This window comes from Platichthys flesus, chromosome 11 (genome assembly GCF_949316205.1).
Source record: "Platichthys flesus chromosome 11, fPlaFle2.1, whole genome shotgun sequence".
In the NCBI taxonomy this organism is placed as follows: Eukaryota; Metazoa; Chordata; class Actinopteri; order Pleuronectiformes; family Pleuronectidae; genus Platichthys; species Platichthys flesus.
In genome coordinates, this window is record NC_084955.1 from 17,199,639 (window position 1) to 17,220,038 (window position 20,400).

Here is a 20,400-nt window from a genome sequence, read left to right on the forward strand (position 1 = left end):
AACATTCATGTTTGTGACAAATAAATTCTTAGAATAAAAAATGAATTTACTTGATGTTGGATCTTGCACGTTGGACTTTTAATCAGTCTCAGTGAAAAGGCCACGCGGAGCATATTGAATGTACTCTTAAATATTCTTAAGATAATAAGTTTGCTTTGAGTCAGCTTCCCACCTTTAGTTAAGGTATTCTATTGATGTTACTTCATCCTCAAATCCACTGTGTTCAATTACCACCTGATATTTTCAGGGAAACTCCCCCATACAGTGAATGTGCACTGACAAACTTGTTTACATGTAGAAAATCAGAAATCCTACAATTCTGCTGGTGGATGTAACTCGTGGGTCGAGCAGGAACAATGAGATATTACCTGGCCCTGGATCTGTGTGTGGGACAGATCCTAACTTTTGTGAGCAGTTTGAATGGGGAGTGTTCAACTGAATTTTTTTTCCTCCATTGAAGCAACCATGAAAACTTTTAGATTTTATGTTTTGATTTGTTTCCAGGATTTTTTTGGGGGGGTGGGGTTAAAAAAGAAAATACAGTAAGATCTGAGAGATTCGTCTTTTATAGATTCTATTTTTGGGGGGTTTAAGGTTTTCAGAAAGGGAAGGTCAGTGAAGAACTTGCTAAAAATGTGAATTTCAAGACGTATTTACAATTTCTCATTACACTTCTGCATGGGAGATGTCAAAAGGAATGTACCATTTCAATAAATCCTTTTGTGAAAGTACAAGTCAGTGTGTGTTGTAAAGTCCTGTCATTCCTACAGGGAACATGGATTCATCCATTTACTTAACTTTAGAAAATATGTAAATTGATGGTCACCACAGGTTTTAAGGGAGGCGTGGACTTATATTTTAGAGCCTGACGAAATGTATTCTATAAAGCGACCAACTGCAAGTGAATGGGTTCAAATTTGGCGTGTGCAGTTATTTGTAGCAAATACATTTTAAAGGCATCAGATTAATGGGGAAAAAATTAAATAAAACTTGATCCGAAATGTTTCCTCCACACAAAAAGTACAACTTCACGCTTTGTCAAATTATCGCATTTTATTAAAATGGGAAAATCAAAACTTAATTTCTAAAATACAGGACAAAGCACAATGTCAGACAAATTTGTAAATAAACTGAACTAACACTTTGTGGTGTTGAGTGCAACTGTCCACATGCCAGATAACTGTGTGTGTGTGAGAGAGTTTTCACATCTTTGATTCCTTCTTGACTTTCAGGAACTCTGCCATATTGGAGAAATATTTCTGGTTGGCTTCAGCCACCTTCTTCTCTGCAGCCTGTGGGTTCACAATCTCCAGCCCCTGAGGACAACGACGGCAACAAAATAGTGTTGGCTAAACATAAACCAGCATCTTCTCAGGAGACATATTAAAGAGAATAATTTAGTTTTTACCTGCATAGGAGTGAACGCTACACTGGAGCTGGTTCCTGACGAGCGATCTCTGACTGTCGACTTTCCTCCATAGGTCATGCTCTGCTTCTGCAATGTCCTCTGTTACAACAAAAAAGTACACAGGCATTAGAAATCAAGACAAATATATCACATGCCTTTGTTGGGAGTTTAAATCCATAGTAAATGAGTTTACCTGGAGGGATTTGGAGATTCTGGCCTTGGTGGCATCGTTGACCTGAGCCTGCCTGACGCGCCCGCTGCCGCTCTTCCCCAGCTGACCCAAACTGAAGCCCAGATCCTCTTGATATGCATCATCTTCAATCTACAAAAACACATCAAAAACCATTAAACAGGGTTCCAAGAGAAAAAAGTGTCATTGCAAGCAAACAGGCAATACATGCTGAGTATTTTCACATTGACTTTTACTGTATGTCTAGTAACAGTAGATTTATTCAGTCCTTTTTCTTTATAGTCAAGTCCGCAGCTCTGGAACACTGGTGTGATAGTGTACCATAGAAATTATGAAATCCTGACAGAATGTATTATTATATTGGAGGGAAATCAGAGCTCTCACTACCGTTTCCTCTTTCCTGTTAAAGGAAAGAAGTACAGTTTAATCTGTAAACTGGAGCACGAGTCAAGACAAGGACCAGAGACAGTGAAAGCATTAAACCGCACCTTGCTTCAGTCGTCTGTGGCACAAAGTTTGAAAGTAAAATCCTGATTCTTGGCTGAAACTGTCTCAGTTCTTTTGTCTCATAAATTCATATTTAATATTCTGAGAATGGATCAGTGCCGATTCTGTATATTTGACATGCAATCATTTTAACTACTTTCAAAAACATTTAGATTTTGTCATGAAAATCTTACAGAATAAGATTTTACAGGTTTAATATGCAACAGATAATACAAATACTGTTGTATTATCTCACTCAAATTAGATAAAAAAAACTTCAGGAAGAAGAGAAAATATCCACTGACCTCTGCGAAGGTCATCCTGTTGGCGTGTTTCCTGATCTCAGTCAGCCCGAGACGCTCCTTCATCTTGCGATACCTGCAGAAGACGAGATGAGAAAAGAGCAGCGGGGGTGGTATTATATATTTTTATTCCCTTGAAGTTGACAGTGGTATTCTAAACTAGGCTATGTAAGACTCGTCTTCCAGCATCATTCGATTTGTTCTGCTCTCAGTTGTTACACAATATTTCCTTCTATTTTGTTCTGGAAATAAAAGTCAGTTTGAGCTCTGTAACCGGAATTTGTTCTACAAACATCTCCCTGCTGTCCCCATGGTCTGTGTGACAAGGCAAGTCAGTGTTTTGTGTTGCTAACAAGTTGCGTACCTCCTTCCTCCTCTCTTCTTCCTCTGTCCATCCAGCGGAGCCGGCAGCGGTTTGACCTGCTTCACTGGTGGTGGTTCCTGCCATTTATCAAACTTTCTCTCAATCTCTTCTTTTAGATCATAGCCAACCTGAGGAAGAAAAAATACAAGCCTTAAAATAAAGAAAAAGGAATAACTTTTTAAACTATTTAAAGAGTCAAGACTTACAATTTCTTGGAAATTCATTTTTTTTGTTGATTTAGGAAATTTCTGGTCCCCCAATAGTATAAATGACATCAAGAAAATAAATCCATATAATATATCAGTTTTCTGTGTGTCTAATGGATTTATTGTGTAGCCCTTTCATTAGTATGTACACACTGATTCAGCATTAATGTGTTTAGCCACTTTCAGGCATGACCTGCGGGTAAAGTCCAGAGAATTGGGACAGATATTACCCACAGTTTGCCTTTCACACATGTATGTTTCTACATGTATGACAACACATTTTTCACATGGAGATATTTGTACTTGAACATTTGATGTGACTCATCCATCTCCTCTGGAGAAAGTGCGGAGAATGGCCAGAGTTCAGTGCATGTCTGAAAGTAGCGTATGCATCTTTTCTGAGAAGTCACCTTGCCGTCTGAGCTCTCATGGAAACTGTCCACTCGGGCAGCCAGCGTGCACTTTGCAGACACCAGACGAGCTGCCTTCCTCCTGAGGTCCTGAAGATACAAATTGCAGAAGTTGTTAGATAACACATGACACTGCAATGCAGGGGGGATTAATATGTTGTTTATATTTATCCATTTTGACTCACTGGTGGTAAGCACTGTACAACATCACAGTGGTAGATAAAGCCAGTGTGGGGAAGCAGTGACGTGCTGCTGAAGCCAGACAGGGTTCTCCTCTGAGCTCCTAGCAGCATCAGATTACAGGACGGCATCTTTGAGAGATTAGTAAGGCCGCCACCAATGCCTGAATAAGAAGCGAGAGAAAGAAAGAAGGCGTGGATATGAGATCAAAGTGAGAGTAATGACAAAAATAACTAATCATAAAGAATGTCAACAGCTGTGACCTTACTGTGTAATCCTGCAGCCAGTACATATTTCTGCATCTCTTACCCATGATCTTCGCAGCTGTTGACGCTCCGACAATGATGGAGAGATTTGGGGCAATGAAGGACATTCTGGACTCGACATAATCATATATCCTGTGTTTAGACTGGTTCAGCTCCAGGGCCATATCACATGCCTCCTCCAGCTGCCTCAGCTCATCATCAGTTAGCTGTGACCTACAACCATGAAAATATAAAACTAAATAAATGTTCAGGACACATTTTGAATGAATAAACACAGTTACACAACCTCATAATGATGAGGTTGCAGCTGAGTGTGAGGACGTAGAACAAATGAATCCTCAGACTCACCCCTGTGTGGTTGAGGCTGTGACACTGACGACCATAATAGTGGCATTGGTCAGGATCTGCTGCAAAGTTTCATTGGTTTTGCATTTTTCCAGATTGTTCCCCAGCTCCTAAAAAAAAAAGCACAAAAAAAAACATTCATGAGGATCAACAACAACCACTTGAACCTGTTCTGAGAATAAAAATGGCAAAGGAAGACACAAATAGTCAACTGTGACGCAAAAATACTATTGAACTACGGGCATCGTAATCTCGTCTTGAAATCGGTTTGACAGAAAGGTAGGAAACTCATCTCACCTTGACTGTGCGAATGTAATCTAAAGAATCCGGAACCAGAGACTCAAGCTCCGGAAACCTCTTGGAATATTTGTCCCTTGTAAACTTGTGAATGATATCTGAAAACAAGGCAGAAAGACAAAAGATGAATTGGTTTATACATAACTAAATTAATTTCTTTAAAAATGTATTATCAAGCTGGAGCAGGCGACTCACTGAGCTCATTGTCGATCTCTACTGTGAGGTTATTGGCTGCAACAATCAGTTTGTATTCTGGGTCGGATTCAAGTGGACCTGCGACTGGAGGGAAACACAAAAACAAACAGTCAAAATGACGGTGAGGAATTTGTAAAAGCTCCCACAACTTGACATTTACAATGTAAAACATTATACAATGTCTGTAAAACAAACTACTAGTGAGCAATAAATGCTTTACACTTACCATCGGAATTGTTGCGCTGCTTTCCAATATATATGTCAATTTTGTCAACGATCTCTGAAAACTGAGCAAACAAGGTTTTAAAAGCGATGACCAAACCCGTCAAATTACTGTGTATAAATAGTGTAAAGCCCAAAACATGAGAACTCACCTGTTTGCTATTGCGGAGCTTGGCAATGGATGCAACACTCTCTGCTTTACTGTAGTCCACCTCCATCTCCTCTGGGATGTCTTCCAGTCCTCCCTCTGTCCTTTCCTGGGTCGCCTCTCCATCACTATCCCTCTCTTCTTCCTCCTCCTCTTTGTAAAGTCCATCCTCAGCCTCATCTCCAGCCTCCTCCAGGTCAGCCAGGAGCTCGTCGGCCAGAGACATCTGTAGTCAGCAGCAGAAAGTTTGAGACAAGGAGGTGACTTCCTTCATCAAGCTAAAACTTACTCAGAGTAGTTTCCAAACTGAATACCATGGACCACCAGAGGTCTTTTATGTTGCAGACTGGTACTGGTAGTGCAGTGTAGAACAGCACTACACATTTTCTAATATAAGACCTACAACACAACAGCATGGAGGTCTTCTTGCGCCTGGACATAACGCAGTGATGTAGCTCAAGCTGTCTTTGTCTGACTGCAAGAACCATTTTTCATACATTTTTTTTGCCAAGTGAAATTAAGTCATTGCTCTGTATATATTACTGATCCCATTGTGAGACAGGGCTTCTTTTTACATTTTCATTGATTTCTCAGAGAATTTTGATGGAAAAAACTAAGATTTTCAGGGGATTGTTATTTATCAGTGTGCACAACTTGGTGCGGATCAAAATAAAATCCAGATATAGTGAATTTGGTTTGACAAATATTTAATTACTCAGCAACAACAGTAAAGGCAGCATGCACTGCTAAAAGAATAATTATTGACATGAAAGCATTAAACCGTATCTTCTATCATTCGCCCTTGGCACAAAGTTAAGATTCTGATTTTAGGCTGAAATACGAAGCCAATTGTGTCCGTCTTTAGTTATATATCAAAAAGGCAGTAAACCAGAAAAGTTTAAATATTTAAATGTTCTGAAAAGGAATGAGTGTGTCTCGATTTATTAGGGCCCGAGCACCGAGCACGGTGGGAGGCCCTATTGAAAATGTAGTTTGACATGTAATTTGACTGATCATGAAAACCCCTTGTCCGAGTATAAAGGTATGTTACAGCTCTAATTTGCAAAAGGCAACAATAAAAATACTGAAGATGAATTAACATTACAATAATAACTTAATGAAAGAAGAACACACACATTTAATTTTCCAGACATTTCTAGCACTGTCTTTTTAACTCGAGCTTTGGCACCACACAAGGTTTCCAAATTAATCTTAAGGTTTGGTTGTATTGACAAATAAAAAAAACCCTTCATGCATCTTCTCCAGTTTAATCCATTAAGATTTAAACGAAATCACCAAAAACAAGCTTATTTACAAAAAGTCGGTTTTAAAACACCTCTTGCCATTCGAATGGGATGTGCGTCATTAGTGTTATATTACCACATTAATATTAAACTAACAAGAAAACTCATCGTGTAATGTAAAAACTCGGTCACCAAAAGGGGAGCTAGCCTGCTAGTTAGCTATTTACAGCTTGTGAGATAATGGCTGGAGATATAACCTCAGGATATCATGACTCCTTCAGGCTCTCAAACGACTTCAACACGTGGAATAGAGACAACTAGAAAAACGAAAACAGGACATTTCATTGCCAGACACAGAATCACTATCGTTGTTCGAGTGGCTCGTGTTAGCTAGCTAGCGTTAGCAAACGTTTGTTGAACGTCGATTAAACGTTTCATTTAACGACGTGAACTTACCTCGAGGGTTTTTCAACCAAACACACAGAACTTCTGATGATTTGCAGAAGCTCGAAAATGTTCAGAATAAAATAAACACGACTCGTTAGGTCGAGTTTCCTCGTCGGTCTGTGGCGCAGTGTTGTTGTATCCTGATGAGGCTGTAGCGTTTGTCGCAGACTATATACGTATTTCCTTGGCAGGGGTTTCTGGGAAATGTAGTCAACACGCTGCCAAAAAACAAAAACTGTGGATCCAATAACAAAACAAAGAGATTTATTGTCATGAAACAGTTCGATAAGAGGTTCACATTTTTGTGGTTTTTATTTCCCCTTGTTTATACATTACCCCTTGAAAACCATTCTTGAAACAATACAGGTTTTAAACCAACATTTAAACAGACTAAACAAATGGACTTATGGACCTCGACTGCATGATGGGCTCCTATCAGTAGAAAATGGCATAAATTAACAGATACACAAACAGATGGCTTCCATTTTTCATGCTAAGCTACATTAACTGTCTTTAAACGAGGTAAAAGAATGACGAGACAGCTAAAAATCCATAGACATAGGAAAAGAATCAAACATTACAGGACATAGTTCCATACAGATGAGCATATATTAACAAGTTAAATTATACAAAATACTTCTTTTAGCAATTAATACGTTTGGGAAAATATTTTCGATTTATATGTCATGAAGATCTTACAGAGGATATAACCTAGATGCATTTGTCCCAAACAAATTACAGCTAGGTTAATATATGTTAATTGCACCAAAGCAAATAAATAAATTGAATAATAAATAAGTAAATAAATAATCAAATAAATGAAATATTGCATGGAATCTGGCTTTACATAAAAAGGATCAAAATAAAGTAAATAAACACTGAATAATAAATAATAGAGGATAAACCTTTTTAGAACTAAATGTTTTAAGAAACATAGCTTGTTTGATTTTCCGTGCAGTCTAAGAATACATCTAAAAGTAAACAGCTCTAAAATTATACTGTATACACTTGTGTTATGATATTTGTACAAATGTAAATGCGTATTCTCAAATCGAGGAGAAAAGCGATTTAAGATTTAAACTGCTGCCTACAAGAACAACTGACTGACTGCAACAAACAACTTGTTTAATAAAGAGAGGACTGGAATCCAACCGTTTACATAGACAGATGATGACTAAAGAAAGTGCACTCCCCGCACATCTGGGGAATAATACAACAGAATGAAGCATAAAAGAGAAGGTAAGCTGGTACACAGCAAGACTCCCACTGCATAGCTGTCAAATCAGTTTCAGATTTTACAAAGCTCCAGGCTCCTCTTCTCTTAGCATATGCTGCCTTTTGCAAAGACTTCTTGTAGCCAAAGGCTCGGAATAAACTCTGTAAACAATGGCAGGCAGGAGCACAGCAGCCCCTGTCATACAAAATCCTGTTGCTGGTAAAACCTGGAATGTGTCCAGCCTCAAGAACGGGAGTCTGTTTCTTTCAGTTGCCTATTCAATAAAAAAATAGCCTCTGGGCGAATGGCTGGTTGTTGTGGTTAATTAACTGGCCAGTCCGAGAGGGTTCAGCTCTGAAGGTCCCTAACATTACATCGAGTGGGGGTCGTTAGCAGGGCTGACTGTGAAGCGCGATGATGTCACTGGACCGGCCCCCACAGGCGACCTTGGTTTTAATGATAAATCCTCTTTCCTCTTTGAATCTTTGCTTTTGATGTTTGGCCCTGAGGAAAGAAAAAATATATAAACACATGTGAAAGAAAAATGCATACAATCTTTTTGTGGCTCCAGAGGAAGCAGTGTCAAGTCTGACTAATCGAAGTGGTGTCGCATTGTCCACATTATTCTGTGAAATGGGAGGATGATTTTTAAAAATGGGAAGTGAAAAGTCGAGACAGCTAATGAAACTGTGTCGGGAAACACAGCTTAGGGTTTCATTGTTGATGGCAGGATTTATGTCCCAGCTCATGTCACAGAGTGGAGGGGGATGTTCACAGCAGATTAATACTGGCTGCACGTTTGGAGAAAAGATGGTTGAACTGAGGGGTTTTCCATTTCAGTGATTTCACGAGATAGAGCCTGTCAGATTTTATTACATCATTCTGAAGATCAAGGTGGAAACAATGAGGAATCATATTTCAGCTTAATGCACATTTCCTTTATAGTTGAAAAAACGGAACGTCTACGACCGGTTGCTCTGTGACAGAGTGCTCAGAGCTAACTGCTTAAATGATCATAGCAACCAGGCTAACATGCTGATGTAAGGTTTACCATATTTACCATCTTAGTTTAACGTCACCTCATCATTCTGCGTCTCATCATAACATAGATACATTGTGGATGAAGATGGATGACATGACAGCTCCCCAAAGTGAAGCCAAATGAAGACGTTACATACATCTTTATTTATCATCTATTCATCAGACCCAAGAGAAGATTTTGAATTTACCTTGAAAATCCAATTTGCTGCTTTTGACAGAAACGCTGCCGGCTGGACTCGTGGGTGCTGAAGAGCTCAACTTATTTGTCGGGGTTTCCTGTTGCAATAAAACAGCAGAAGTCAAACTTGCTCCGATACAATCGGATATCATCTGTATATATTTTGTTTGAAATTTGTGAGAAATACCTGATCAAAAAGATAGATGGTGACATCATCAAAAAAGGACACATTTCGTCCTCTGTCCCTCTCTCTGTCCATCGGCTCCTTGGGGGACTTCAGCAGACTCCTCAGCCCGACGCGCTTGTCCACGTCCGTCTCTGTGACAACGATCACCCTCCGGGAACTTTCGTCCTCCGGTTCATCGTCCTCATCGTCGTCAGGGTCGCTCCCAGACGACAGACCTCTCCGCCTTCCAATCCGGTTTCCAATCGGCCCATCCCCAAATCCTCCTTTACCGGTGGGGGTGAGGGGGAGAGTCAGAGCGAGAGGAGGGAGGGCGAGAGACAGACGAGCGAGTTTTGCTGTGAAAATTAGAGAATGGAAGAGATATTAAATACAAGACTCTCAATTAACTAGAAGTAAACATCAGGCCATACTAAGGTTAGATAAGCAATTAAGTAAAACTTAATTTGAATTAGTACCAATGCAATTTTCATTTCAAGGTCACAAGGGAAAATTTAATGAAATACAGTCACGTTTCATAGATGAAAAGTATTATCATTATCACCTTTGCATTTGTTTGGCACATATTTATTTGTTGTGCTCTTCTTTTTTTTCTTTGTCTGCATGGTTTTCGTTTGTTCTGTGTCATACAAACACAATGAAAATAGTGTTCTTTCTTCACTTTATATTGTTAAAACATTTTTGTGAAAATCTGAACAAAATTTGTCACAATGAAAACAAAAAATTCCTTGAAGAGGAATAATTGATTCTAAAAATAAACTAATGAGATGTACTCTATATGTTCGACTAATGAACTCAAAGCATCACACAGTACATAATTAAAAGTGATTTATGTATATTGAATTTGTATTTCGTTATTTCTAACAAACAATGAAATATACCTTTCATTGCAAGGTTTGCAGTGGGCTGAGGTGTTGAAACCTCAGGTTGTTCAATCACAGTGAGCGGCTCTTCTTTAGGTTCTTCATGTTCGTCGATGTTGGGTTGAAAGCTAGGAACAGTTTCCTGCTCCTCTTCACTACAACAACAGCAGAAATATTCATTTAAAATGGGAACAATTGACCAAAATACTACAAACAAGAGCATTTCTATAAATAGCGCTGGTATTATTCAGGCATGCATTAGGGTTTTGGGTTATATTGTCTCTGTGGGTTTTGCTGCAACCTCAGGACAATGGAGGTGAATGTAATTGTATTTGTATAGCTTTCAGCATGAAACAAATACAGTTAAGATCATCAGTGTCTTTACCTTTTATTTAAGTTAACAGAACAAAATCAAATCTGGCAGCAGAGTGTTCTGTAGATGACTGACAGTAACAGAGATGCTGATACCGAAACTGCAATGTAGAATGTTTTCTTTGCATCATAAACAACGATCAGGGATAGATATCTTAAAACAAAGAAAAGCATAAATAAATATGTGTATGGCCAAATAACTAAGAAGCCCTTAAAATCTAATATAGCCAGACAAAGTACATGCAAAAAATATATTTTTTCCCAAAAGATTTCTCAAGTGTAGACTCATAACTAAAAGAAGTAAAGGGAAAATCTGTATTTTTGTGTTTTTCATTTGCATGAACCAACCCCTTAAATATAAACTAAGATACTAAGGGTAAGATCTCCGAGTTAAACCTACATCTTACCTTTCATCGTCTTTCAGCTCTTTCACAGTGACCAGCTTGCTGCTCTCTGAGATTTGTTCTCCCCACGGTCGCAGCGTCACAGTGTCTTTCACAGTCGCTCCCCAAAGCACATTTGTTTTCACATTTTCACTGAGGGAGAACTGCAGCCTCTCCTCACACACCTACAACAAAACAACAGAGACAGGTGAATAAAGCCAGAATAATAAAAAGGGCAAACTTTACTCACGAGAAAAAGTACTCGCCTGCATCATTAGGCCGTTCTGTGTTGTCATCTTGGAGAGAGATCCCTGGTCTTTGACGTCAGCTGTCTGGACTGAGGATCTCAGCTCGTCATTGCTCACCTCCTGTGAATCCAGGATCATGGCTGGTGCAGACTCCCCCAGATTATCAAAGTTATTGGAGATTCCATCCTCCTTCAAATCCACCCTGCTCTCCCCGGGAGGAGAGGAGACACAAATCTCCTCACTTGTCTCCCGATCCCCTGAGCTGCCACCTTTCTGATCAGGGGATTTCTTTAAAGATTCCAGGAGCTCAAGGTTCCCTAAGAAAAGCTCCCCCAGAGTGTCCTCCTCGTCCCCAGATATGCAGCACAACTGCTCCAGTTTTTCAAAATCCTCCAGGGGCTCCTCGTCCAAATCTTTCCACTCAGAAATCAATAGTTCTGGCAGATTGTTGAGAGGAGCTTGGGGTACAGTGGGGCTGGTGGGTGATGTTTTTTGGGAGAGGTCACTGTGTTCCTCCTGACTTTCAATGTTGGATGTAAAGTCGCTGTCATCATGCATTGTTATATGCACAGAGGGCAGGTTCAGGTTGGCCAACATCCCTTTACACTGGGTTGTAGCAGGGGGGGGTTCTTGCAGAGGAGGCTGTGAGACGTCTGTGTTGTGAGGTGGGGAAATATACGGCTCAATGTCAGTGCTGGCAATAAAGTCGTCTAGATTAATGTGAGTAATGAAGTCCTCTGCCTCGATAACAGTTGGCGGTGGACTAGGAAACGAGTCGTCCAAACTTTCCAATTTATCATCTTGCACATCAAGGTCTATGCTCGCTGGAGGACTTGGAAAATCAACGGAGCTGAAATTATCTAACTGTGGATCTATCTCCTCCTGTGAGTCAAGGTCACAGGGAGAAGAGATGGGATTTGACTGACTGTCTCTGTAATCCTCCTCTGTGTTCATGAAGATAATTCTATCTTCTATGTCCTGGCCAGACGGCACTGGTCTCATTTCAGCCTCTGATTCTAAACCTGATTCTTCATTTTCCAGGTCTGCAAAGTTCACATGAGGAGCTTCTGTGATGCAAACTGATATATTGGCGCTGTTATTCGGAGTGTGACTTAAGTAGTTGTCTAAATTAGAACCAGTTTCCTGGTCAACATGCTCACCTGATGCCTGCTCCTCCGTTTGGATCTCGCTGAGGTGATTCTGAGGCCAACTGTTAAAATTGTGATTCTCCTCTCTCTCCGTGGAGTCTAGTCGACCTTCCCTGTACCCGACCGTCTCTGTGCATGATAAAATCTGCCTCTCTCTTTCCTCTGAGGTCTCCTGCTCGGGGATTTCGATATTCTCCACTTCAATATCTGACATCTCTCCTTTCAGCTCCTTGTTAAAATTGTCAGTTTCTCCAAGATCCTCAATATTTTCGTCCTGTTGTATGTGTACTGATTGGGAAGCCGGCTGGTTTTCTTTGTCTTCCTGGTCAATGTCTTCCGTCAGGCTGAGATTAGAGGTCAGTCCTTGTGTTTCATCGTTCCACGTTTCTCCACAACCCTCCTGGACAGCCGGGTGAGGTTCACTTAATGCAAGTTCATCGTTTTCCTCAGTCTCCCAAAACTCCTGACCCACCACGATCCTCTCCCCCACCTCCCAAGCTTTATTACTGAAGCCAGAGAAAAATTCAGCTCTGAGCTCCAAATCTTGGCACCTCTTCTCCGGAGACGCCCACTGGTCATTTTCATCGGGCCACAAGCGCAAGTCCCCCGACTGTGAGAAACGGTGGCAGTCGAACTCTCCTCTGACCGAGTCAGAACCTGATCTTTCTTCATCGTCCTCCAGAGCACTCCATAACTCTTTAGATTTAACATCCAGGCCCTCGCAGGAATCTGTCTCTGCATCTTTAGGAGAGTCAACGTCACTTGCTCGTCCTCTCAGGGGCGACTTTTCCTTCGTGGCGTTACTCATCTCTGCAGCAGCCAGCTGTTTCTCCGTCTCTGTAGACGTCTTCTTTTCCTCAGTGCTGTTGGAGAAGCAGAGGTTTCTCAGGCCCAGCTCATTGTGGTCGACACCAGGCCTTTCTTCACGTCTCTCAGGGTCTTCATCATCCCCCTGTTCCCAACTCAGTTCACTCGCTTTATCACTGTCAGACTTCCCATCATAACTTGGCTCAACCACTGACTGAGTTTTATCCATGAGTACGGCGTTACTGCTTGTAATGCTGTTCAGTTGAGATATTCTGGAATCTCCATTTTCCACAGAGTCACTTCCATGTTTGAGCGAATTCAGTGAAGAGAGATCCACATCCATTTCTGAAACACCTGTGTCCTCTTTGATGCTTGATCTTAGCATGCAGTCTTTGGATTGACCAGATGCAGACTTGATCACAACGTTTGTCTCAGTCAGGCTCTTGGAATCGTTATCTTCAGAGTGCTGGTATCTGCAATCTGTTATATGGGAGACGATGCCATCTGTGTAGTGGCTGTCTACACTATTGTGTGGCAGCCCTTTCAGTGGCTCATCGTCTAATTGAGGGAACAACTTGTCAATAAGATCAACACAGTCCTTGGCCTGGGGATCGTCACGCGGCATTGTTGACATTTTGCTGTCGTTTTGGAAAATGCTAGAATCGTCTCTCTGTGTTGACTGCAGCCCTTTGCTAAGAATATCTTTGTCATCAGCTAAATTAAAGAAGCAATTTTCGGTGTTTGTAATTGTTATACCCTTCTCTTCACACGTCATGACAGTTTTTCCAGTTCCGGTTCTTAAAGGACTCTTTTCCCAAAACTCTCCCTCCTCCTCAGTTTTCTCCTCAATCCCTGTCAGTATTCCCCGATCTCCTCCTCTACTGCTGCTGGGCCTTGAGGCGTTGAGTCCATCGCTGCTCCTCCTGTTCGTTCCATCACCTTCCCAGTCACTGTCTGAGAAATAGGCAGAGTCTCGATGAGGTGTTTCATTTCCCAGAGCTCGCCACCCACTGCTTCCCACTACTCCCGTCCATGAATCACTAGGTGTGAGGCAGTCGGCCGAGCTGGAAGTCATAGGTGACAGGACCGAGTCTGTGGGGGTGACAAGTGAAGCATCAGAGGAGGGGTCCCAGTCTGGAGTGGTTGGAGTGGCGGCAGGTGTGGCCGCCTTTTGACAGTATTTTTCTTGGCTGCGATCATTGAAGTGAAGGAAGTTTTCTGTCTTTGTCTTTACAGAGGTTTCGTCGTCGTTTTGGGAACCCACATCTATTGAGTTCTCCAAATCAGCTGCTGCAGAAATGTCATCAGCGTGGTTCTCTTCTTTCTCAGTATCATGTGACGGGGTATCAGTCTTTCCACATATCTGATCTCCTCCTTCAGGACCAGTGGCCCGTAGGTCTGCCATCACCATCTCACCGTTCCCTGCAACAGCAGCCTTTTGAGTATTTGCCTCATGTGTAAAACGCGATTGGTACTCACGCAGTATCACAGTGCTTGATTCTTTAACATTCTCAGAGGACTCCGGAGAAGATTCCTCTGGGGGATCTGTTTGCTGTCCTCTGGCAGGTAAAGCAGGGCCATCCACACACTCCTCCTCCTTCTGACATGCAAGCGTCTGGTTGTGCAGTAAACCGTTTTTGGGCATAATTTCTGAAAACACGAACTCCCCAGATTGGCAGGGGTCGGCATCGTTTCCTGGGCTGTCATGTTTGAGATTCTGTTGGTTTGATCCTATGTGAAGGATTGGGATCTCCGGTCTGATGGAAACTTTTATCTCGCTTTTTTTAGCACGCTTGGTCACTTGGGCATAGATGGCTTCAGTTTGCACTTCATCTTTGCCTTTGCTTCGCATGGAGCTCTCTGACTGAAAACTAATGGTCTGTGTGGAGTTGGGGTCAATGCATATGGACTCGTATTCAGGTGATAGTGGAGTAGGAGAGGAAGTGGGTTCGGCCTCCTTCTTGTTTGCTGCAGCGTTTTGTCTTGATATTATTTCGGTCAAAAATGTCTCTGCCGACTGGATCTCTTTCAGGAACTCCTCCCTGGTCATTTCAGTTCTCCGTGGCTCCTTCTCAGTCTGCTGTTGATCCGACTCCTGCTTGCTGATGGTGATCTCAGAGAGTAGAGAACGAGACCTGCGTATACCCTTTGAATACGCCTCCTCAGCCTCAGTGCATGAGGGAAAGCCTGGAGGGCAGACAAATGGCCGTAATCTGGATCCTGCGGGATAGAGGTATTTAACTGGGTCACTGCTCGTTCCTTCCTCCACATCTGCTTCCATACTCCCTGTGTCGATCTCTGTGAGGAAAAGTTCCCTCTGAAGTGACTCTTTAGTAACTGTATATTCCTCCTCAGCTCCTGTCTGGTTGATATGTTTCTCTGGCCCCCACGACTGCCCCCCTGAGCCCAGCTCTGTAATCAGAGACTGGGAACGTCGCATCCCTCTGTTGGGCAAGACAAAGTTCCCCCATCCCTCTCCATCTCTTTTCTCTTCTTTCGCTCCCTCCCATGGAGCCTCGGACTTGGACTCGTTGGACTCCGTCACAGAGGATATTTCTGTTAGAAACAGATGCATAGGGGATTTTTTCGCTGCGGCTACACGTTCGGCCTGAAGTTCAGCATCTTCTTTCCAAATCGCGGGGAGGATAGTGTCGAGCCGAGACTGCGTCCTTTTCATTCCCCTGTAGAAGAGGTCTGAAATGGCTGGGTCTGCGTCTTCAGACAGGCTGGAGTGGGGGACAGACGTCGCAGGGCTGGGTCTCTCAGGAGACGTGAAGGGAGAGTCATCCTCGTCTGAGTAGGTGGGGCTGGACGAAGACTGGCGTTCATTCTGGGGGCGGGGTAGATTGCGATAAATAGGGCGCAAAGGGTTTTCTCGACGAACAGGGGAATCAAAGGCTTTTGCACGTGTATGAGAAGACTCCTTGGAGTTGTGCAACGGTGCTGCATGTCTGGTGACACTCTCTCTATGTGACAAGTCACCGGATAGTGGGTCTCTATTGCATCTCTGCATCTGCGGCTTACTGTATCTGGAGTAAAATTCATTGTAGCTGGGACAGCTTCTTTGTGGTTTGGAGTGGGGAGGGAGAGGAGGAGGACACATTTGAGGAGGCTGAGGGTAAATTGGATGGCTGGACGGGGGGAGGGACGGGGAGAGGGACGGGGATGGGGGTAGAGTCTGTCTGGAGCGATGGAGCCCAAAGTGATCAAAAGTAGAAGGTGGACAGCTGGTCATGTGATGGGGGTCTGTCTCGATTTTACCGCTTATGCTGTAGTGAGGCAGTCCTCTGTATCCCAGTGGAGGGGCGGGAAGGGGGCGTGAGTGAAGGTGATTGGCTGATGACATGGACATAGAGCGAGGTTTGGGAGGGAGGACTGGGGCTTGGGAACTTGAGAATTTTTTATCTCCCTCACTGGTCTTCTTGTACTCCTCCTCTTCGTCGTCCCCTAAATCGACCACTGAGAAGTCCGTCACTCTGCTGGAAGTGTCTCTGAACTCTGCCACACCTGTCCTAGGCACCTGGAGCTGAACCTCGCTGGATCTGACCGTCTGCAGCCCCTTCCCAAACTTGTCAGAGGAACAATACGGGATGCGTTCTTTACCCAGCAGCCCACTGCGAATCTCAACTAGCTCCAAGTCTCCAGGGCAAATCGAGTCGGAGCGGAAAGAGGACTGTGCCATCCCTTTAAGAGTTGGTGACCTGTCCTGGGGAGTGTGCTCCTCTAACCTAATGTAGTACTCGCTGGCGAGGGAGGGACTGCGAGCGCTAATAACCGGGACCACAGTGGGAGTGTCCAAAGACTGTCTGTGGTTATTAATCACAGTAGGGATTGGCTGAGGCGGAGGAAGTGGCTTGTAGCCGCGTCTGGCGTGAGCCTTCTCCCAGAAATACTCAAAGTTCAATCCTTTGCTAGTTTCAGTGACTGTCAGGATGTCGTCCAACTCAGACGAGGACGGGGTGATACAGTTCCCCACCGGGTCCAGCAGGGGGTAGGAGTTGTCTCTGTCTTCCCTGCCGTACTGTCTCTCCCTTTGCCGATCGTTTGCTGCAGTCTGGAAGGCAGGTGGTCGAAGTAAGTCCCAGCGTCTTTCAAATGACTCCTCGCTCTCGCCTCTCCTTCCCCTGCCCTCCTCATACTCCTCATCCTCTTCATCCTCTTCCCCGACACTCCCCCTGGCCATTCCTCGCTCTGCGGCCAGGAGGGAGGAGAGGAGGAGGAATATCTCAGCTACAGATGGACGCTGAGATGGGGGTAGCCAGGAGGACTGCATGATCTCATACCTGCAGACAGGAGCAAACGGAGGAGGCAAGTTACGAGAGACACAATTAGTTATTATTAATCATTAATAAATAATAATTTCTTGACAATTATTTCTGTGAATAAGTGCACTGACCAGTAGTCTGCGTGTGAGAGTTTGAGTCTGGGCTGGGCCAGGGTGATCTGTCTCTCCCGAATAACGAAGGTGAGCACCTCTTCATCACTTAGGTGTCTGTGGGGCTGGGAGCCAAATTCAAATAGCTCCCATATCACCACCCCCAGCGACCTGGAAGAGAAAAAGATGAAGAGACAGTGAGACTTGTGTTCACAGGCCTCTTAGGATTTGGTTATGTAATGCTTATACTGCAACACCATATTCACACAGAGCTCTGACTTCCAAATAGACAAGATTGAAAGCATAGCAAGAAAGCAAAAAAGAAGATTTGTGTATGGATATTATGTATGTGAATAAATTATTAAAGGGAAAATGTCTGAAGAGGGAACAAGATCATTTATATCTTCTTCAAAACTTAAGTCAATACTCTTCCACTTTATTTTGTTACAGTATTTTTTTACTGTTGGTTCCTTTAATAAAAAACATTAAAGTGGAGTCTGTAATATCAGAACTTGAGGGTACAGTCCATTTTAGGCTTTTGGTTGTGATCTCTCCCTTTGGTATTTCTGGCCCTGGCTATAACAAGAAGACTGCTGACACACTGATGGAAATCCAGACTCTGCTTCAGCAGCATTAAGGTCACACAGATTTTTAAACAGAAGGCTTAATTGGACTGAGTTGTTGGAGAGCATTTTTTTAAATCAGCTGCCTTTGTCTCTTTATTTTCATTTCACTTCAATGTAAGATTCAGAAGAGTTTTACATTTCTAAACTACAAACAATACTCATTACACTTATTTGTGTTTCAATTACAATTTCCACTACAATGTTCAAAACATGTTGTCCAATGGGTTCAATGAGTTCAACTGCATATGTATCAGGAGATTAAAGTTATTTTCGTTTACATTTATTATTTTTGTCTGTTTAATAGTACTTTTGCTTATGTAAAATGTGTGAGTACTTAGGGTTAGGGTTCCCCCTCTGATGAGAACAGTGGAAGCAGACTTTAAGTTTAGTATTTTTTACAGCAGATAAAGAAGCAGGATCACATAGGAAACCTACCACACATTGCTGGTCTTGGTCTGGTCAGTAACGATTAGAGATCCTCTGTATTCCTCCAGCAGCTCAGGAGCGATCCAGCGCAGTGGGATCCATAGCTTGTCTGGAGTTAGGTAATAGTCCTCCTGCACAAACACACAGCGGAGTTAGTTAGAATCCATTACCTCAGACATAACAACTAAGAGGAAAAACAGTGCATGGTTTAGGATCAGAAGCACAAATCCACAAACCTTATAATGGTTGTGTGAAAGGCCGTAGTCGCCTATCCTCACAGTGAGGTCGGAGGTCAGCAGACAGTTTCTTAAAGCCAAATCACTGCAGGACGAGAACACAACCACCAAACCACATCAATCAGAGAACCACACCCTCTGTCTCTAAATAAACGAGAGCATGCAATCTCGTTTAAAGACTTTGGTTGTGATAATTGAACTGAGCTGAATAATGCATGGCGCTGAAACCATAGCTGACCTGTGGATGTAGTTGTTATCATGGAGATGCAGCAGGCCCGAGGTGATCTCAAAAGCCATTCTCTGAAGAGTCAGCAAATCCCGAGTCGGCAAGTCTGGAGTCATCCCATCGGACTTGCGCTGGGCTCGCAGATATCTCTTCAGGTCACCCTGTTTGGAAAGTAACACAATAATAATGCAGCAACTGGAATGTATGTAGACCTTAGTAGAAGATGAGATGATGCCATATCGACAGTAGGAGAGTTTGCCAAGTGTTTGTGCTCTTTCTCCTGCTGCAAGAGATCAATCCTGCAGGCAACAAGGATATTTGTGACTTCTGCATTAAACACGTCCTCATTTAGGTACTTTCCATCATAGAGTGAGAGAGAGAAGCAGCAGGGGAATAGGTAATGAGCTAGCAGACTTTGTATTAGTCATTTGTGCTTCAGCAAGGGCAAGGAAATAAGATGAGGACTTTATAAACGGATGAAAAATATCAGCGAGGTGAGAACCATCAGAGACTTTGTCGAAGAAGGTAATGGCTTCGTATGGGGACATCAGTGGGGTTTGGCTTCTCTCACTGTGTTGCTGTTATTGATCGGCTCGTGTCTTTGTTTGGCCTGAGAGCCCACTCACATGGTTTTCGTAATCAGCCAGTGATTAGGGCAGCTAATGGAGGGAAAACAAACTGACCCTCTTGTTGCAAAGACTGGGACACCTACAGTTCTAATGCAGCAGTAATATACAGAGCTACTGAAATGAAAACAAGGCATAAACAAAGTAAAGCACTAAAAAGAACTTCATGTTTGATAGAGTCGAAGCCTGATTACAAACTGCAAGAAAGGCTGAATATAACAGCATGCATGCTAATTAACAGCATTTGTTATAAAAGCAGTCTGGTCATTAGCACTTTCCCCCCAAAATTTTACAATTAATAGGACTCCAAAGCTGCTATATTATTTGTGTACGAATATGCAGGGTCACAACAATCCAAAATAAAACAAAAAAAATAATGAAATTAGGTAGATATTGTATTCTGTTCAACATGACCCACCTCTCCTGCAGTGTTTGAAATGTGATGTACTTTTAGTTGTTTTTCAAGGCACACATATTATTTTTTCAATCCCCTGTAAGTTCAATTTCACCTTTTCCCTTTGTTTACCACAATGAATATTGTCATATATATTGTATAAATGGTCTGATTGGTATTTACCAGCTGACAGAACTCCATAACCAGGAGGTAAGGGATGCTCTCACTGCACTGCCCCAAACACTGAAGGACATTGGGATGTTTGAGGCTCCTGTAGGGAGAAAGAGAAACCAGAGAGAGATGGACACATTGATTAAATGGCAGTTAGAGATAACAAGACA

At 42.6% G+C, this 20,400-nt stretch overlaps 2 protein-coding genes across 3 annotated transcripts; both read right to left on the minus strand.

Annotated features, from left to right (window-relative positions):
• Positions 1-1,034: 1,034 nt before the first annotated feature.
• Positions 1,035-6,868, minus strand: prpf31 (PRP31 pre-mRNA processing factor 31 homolog (yeast)). Its single transcript, XM_062399556.1, has 14 exons — positions 6,720-6,868; positions 5,024-5,245; positions 4,876-4,936; positions 4,650-4,733; positions 4,455-4,552; positions 4,161-4,267; positions 3,856-4,025; positions 3,552-3,709; positions 3,367-3,456; positions 2,751-2,878; positions 2,390-2,462; positions 1,602-1,730; positions 1,409-1,507; positions 1,035-1,316 (listed from the first exon to the last, which is right to left on the minus strand). Exons 2-14 carry the CDS (start codon positions 5,243-5,245, stop codon positions 1,203-1,205), a joined length of 1,533 nt encoding a protein of 510 aa, XP_062255540.1. The 5' UTR covers positions 6,720-6,868; the 3' UTR covers positions 1,035-1,202.
• Positions 6,869-6,957: 89 nt separating this feature from the next.
• lmtk3 (lemur tyrosine kinase 3) lies at positions 6,958-20,307 on the minus strand. Of its 2 annotated transcripts, XM_062400245.1 has the most exons (12): positions 20,243-20,307; positions 19,052-19,200; positions 18,814-18,898; positions 18,587-18,708; positions 17,547-17,696; positions 11,214-17,433; positions 10,972-11,132; positions 10,211-10,347; positions 9,874-9,948; positions 9,333-9,667; positions 9,156-9,243; positions 6,958-8,430 (listed from the first exon to the last, which is right to left on the minus strand). In XM_062400245.1, exons 1-12 carry the CDS (start codon positions 20,258-20,260, stop codon positions 8,297-8,299), a joined length of 7,674 nt encoding a protein of 2,557 aa, XP_062256229.1. In that variant the 5' UTR covers positions 20,261-20,307; the 3' UTR covers positions 6,958-8,296. The 2 variants fall into 2 exon arrangements, with proteins under 2 accessions (XP_062256229.1, XP_062256230.1); XM_062400246.1 differs by lacking the exon at positions 9,874-9,948.
• Between the last annotated feature and the right edge of the window lie 93 nt (positions 20,308-20,400).